Source organism: Onychomys torridus, chromosome 7, assembly GCF_903995425.1.
Source record: "Onychomys torridus chromosome 7, mOncTor1.1, whole genome shotgun sequence".
NCBI lineage: Eukaryota > Metazoa > Chordata > Mammalia > Rodentia > Cricetidae > Onychomys > Onychomys torridus.
This window is the reverse complement of record NC_050449.1, coordinates 32,646,415-32,648,513: the sequence shown is the minus strand read 5'-3', so window position 1 is coordinate 32,648,513 and position 2,099 is coordinate 32,646,415. Positions and strand designations below refer to the sequence as shown.

Genomic DNA, 2,099 nt, shown 5'->3' with positions numbered 1-2,099 from the left:
TCTGGCTAAGATGTGGTCCTATCCATTATTGACTTAATTCTTTGTCTGTCCTGAAAGATCAGTATTTCTCACAAAGTGATCTGAAAGTTGTCAATCTTTCTACATGAGACAAGATCCTCTTCTGGCAGACAAATTTCCCCTAGTGCTTCGATCTATTTACCAGCAAGAGATTCCTAGAGATATAAATTATTGTAGTCTATTTTTTCAATATTCTGATAGCCAAAGAGATAGGCACAGGTGTTTGTTTAAAATACATTCAGAGGGTAGCCTAGAACTCCTAATTCTTCTGTTTCCACCTATTTGACATTCCTGATTAGGCAGGCTGGGTATATTTCCTTATAATCTTGTCAAAGGTTAATTATAATTCTGATATAACACTCAGCTGGATCAACTTCAGTATTATATTTTCTTCAGATCTTCAATATGCCATTCACACAATGAAACACAACAAAAAGATTAAGAAGTTCCTGACTAAGAAGTGCCTGAGACTTGGCTATCTACTTTTGAAAAGTCTCTAAAAATATGAAATCAAACTGCTGACTAATTCAACTCAATTGATTCTTTTAACACTTTTCAGACATTGAGGAATGAATGTGTGATCCTTTCTTTACACTTGCAAAAGCCAAGGCACTAATAGCTTTATGTATCAACCACTAGCATTTGAAAGTAGTTTATCCAAGCCTAGGAGAGGAAGAAAAAAACCACAGGCATGATGCAGGATTCATATTTCATTTCAGGTGGCAGACAGAAGTGTTATTCCACAAAGGCATTTTATTAAACTTAAGATTGAAGAGCCTGCAAACAATATAACTTCAAACATAAGAACCCATGGCAGAAAGAAATGTGACAAGAAAGCTGCACTCACAAAGCACTAGCCACTGATATTTTCTCTGGTGTTTAGTTATAGACAAAGGTTTAATCAAATTTTGATCAATATTTTGTCCTTCTCAGAGTTTTTCTCAGGGCAACTTTAACATCTTTGTTCCTCAAGCTGTAGATTAAGGGATTCATCATGGGAACCAGGATAGTATAAAAGATGGAAGAAATTTTCTCCTTATTCATAGACCCAGCTGAGGAGGGCTGAAGATACATAAATATGCTTGATCCAAAAAACAGAGAAACTGCAAATAAATGTGAACTGCAGGTACTGAAGGCTTTGTATTTACTGTCAGTGGATCTCACCTGGAGTATGGTGCAAAGAATGAAGCCATAGGAAGTAAAAATGATGGAAGTAGGAACAACAATGTCCTTTCCTACTACAATGAGCAGTTCCATCTCATTTACATAGGTGCTAGTGCAGGAGAGCTGCAGCAAAGGGAGGAGGTCACAGAAGTAGTGGTTGATGGTGTTCCCATCACAGAAGGTCAGTCGAAGCATGAAACCAGTGTGGATCGTGGCACCAGAAAAACCCATCAAATATGTTCCAAGCATAAGATAGAAGCACACCTTAGGGGACATAGCAGTGTTATACAAGAGTGGATTGCAGATAGCCACATAACGATCATAGGCCATTGATGTCAACACATAACATTCAGAAACGCCAAAAAAGCAAAACAAGTAGAGCTGGGTCATGCACCCCATGTAAGAAATGACATTCTTCTTTACTAAGAAGTTCATCAGCATTTTGGGTGTAATCACAGAGGAATAACAGAGGTCAATGAGGGACAAGTTAAAGAGGAAAAAGTACATAGGGGTGTGGAGGTGAGAGTTCAGCACAATTAGAATGATCAAAGTCAAATTTCCTAACGTGGTTACCATATATATTACTAGAAAGAGTAAAAAGAGAGGTACTTGGAGGTCAGGCTCTTCGGTTATCCCCAAGAGAATGAATTCCGTTACTAATGAGCCGTTTGCCACAGCCATTGTTTACCAAGAAAATCTGGGGAGACAAAAATGGCAAAATTATAGGAAAAAGCACAACTGACAACTATATCTGATAATCTTGACGAATGTTCTGGGACTGCAATGACCCATTTGAAAACAGTGTATCCACTTATGATGTTACATGATACAAAGCGGTATTCTTCCCTACAATATAATGCCCATCTTTAATCCTAGCTCTTGGGAAACAAAGGCAGATAGACCTCTGCAAATATAGC

The 2,099-nt window shown here is 37.9% G+C and overlaps 1 protein-coding gene across 1 annotated transcript; it reads right to left on the bottom strand.

Annotated features, from left to right (window-relative positions):
- Positions 1-930: 930 nt before the first annotated feature.
- Positions 931-1,890, bottom strand: LOC118587434 (olfactory receptor 145-like). Its single transcript, XM_036193394.1, has one exon. It carries the CDS (start codon positions 1,861-1,863, stop codon positions 931-933), a length of 933 nt encoding a protein of 310 aa, XP_036049287.1. The 5' UTR covers positions 1,864-1,890.
- Positions 1,891-2,099: the final 209 nt, after the last annotated feature.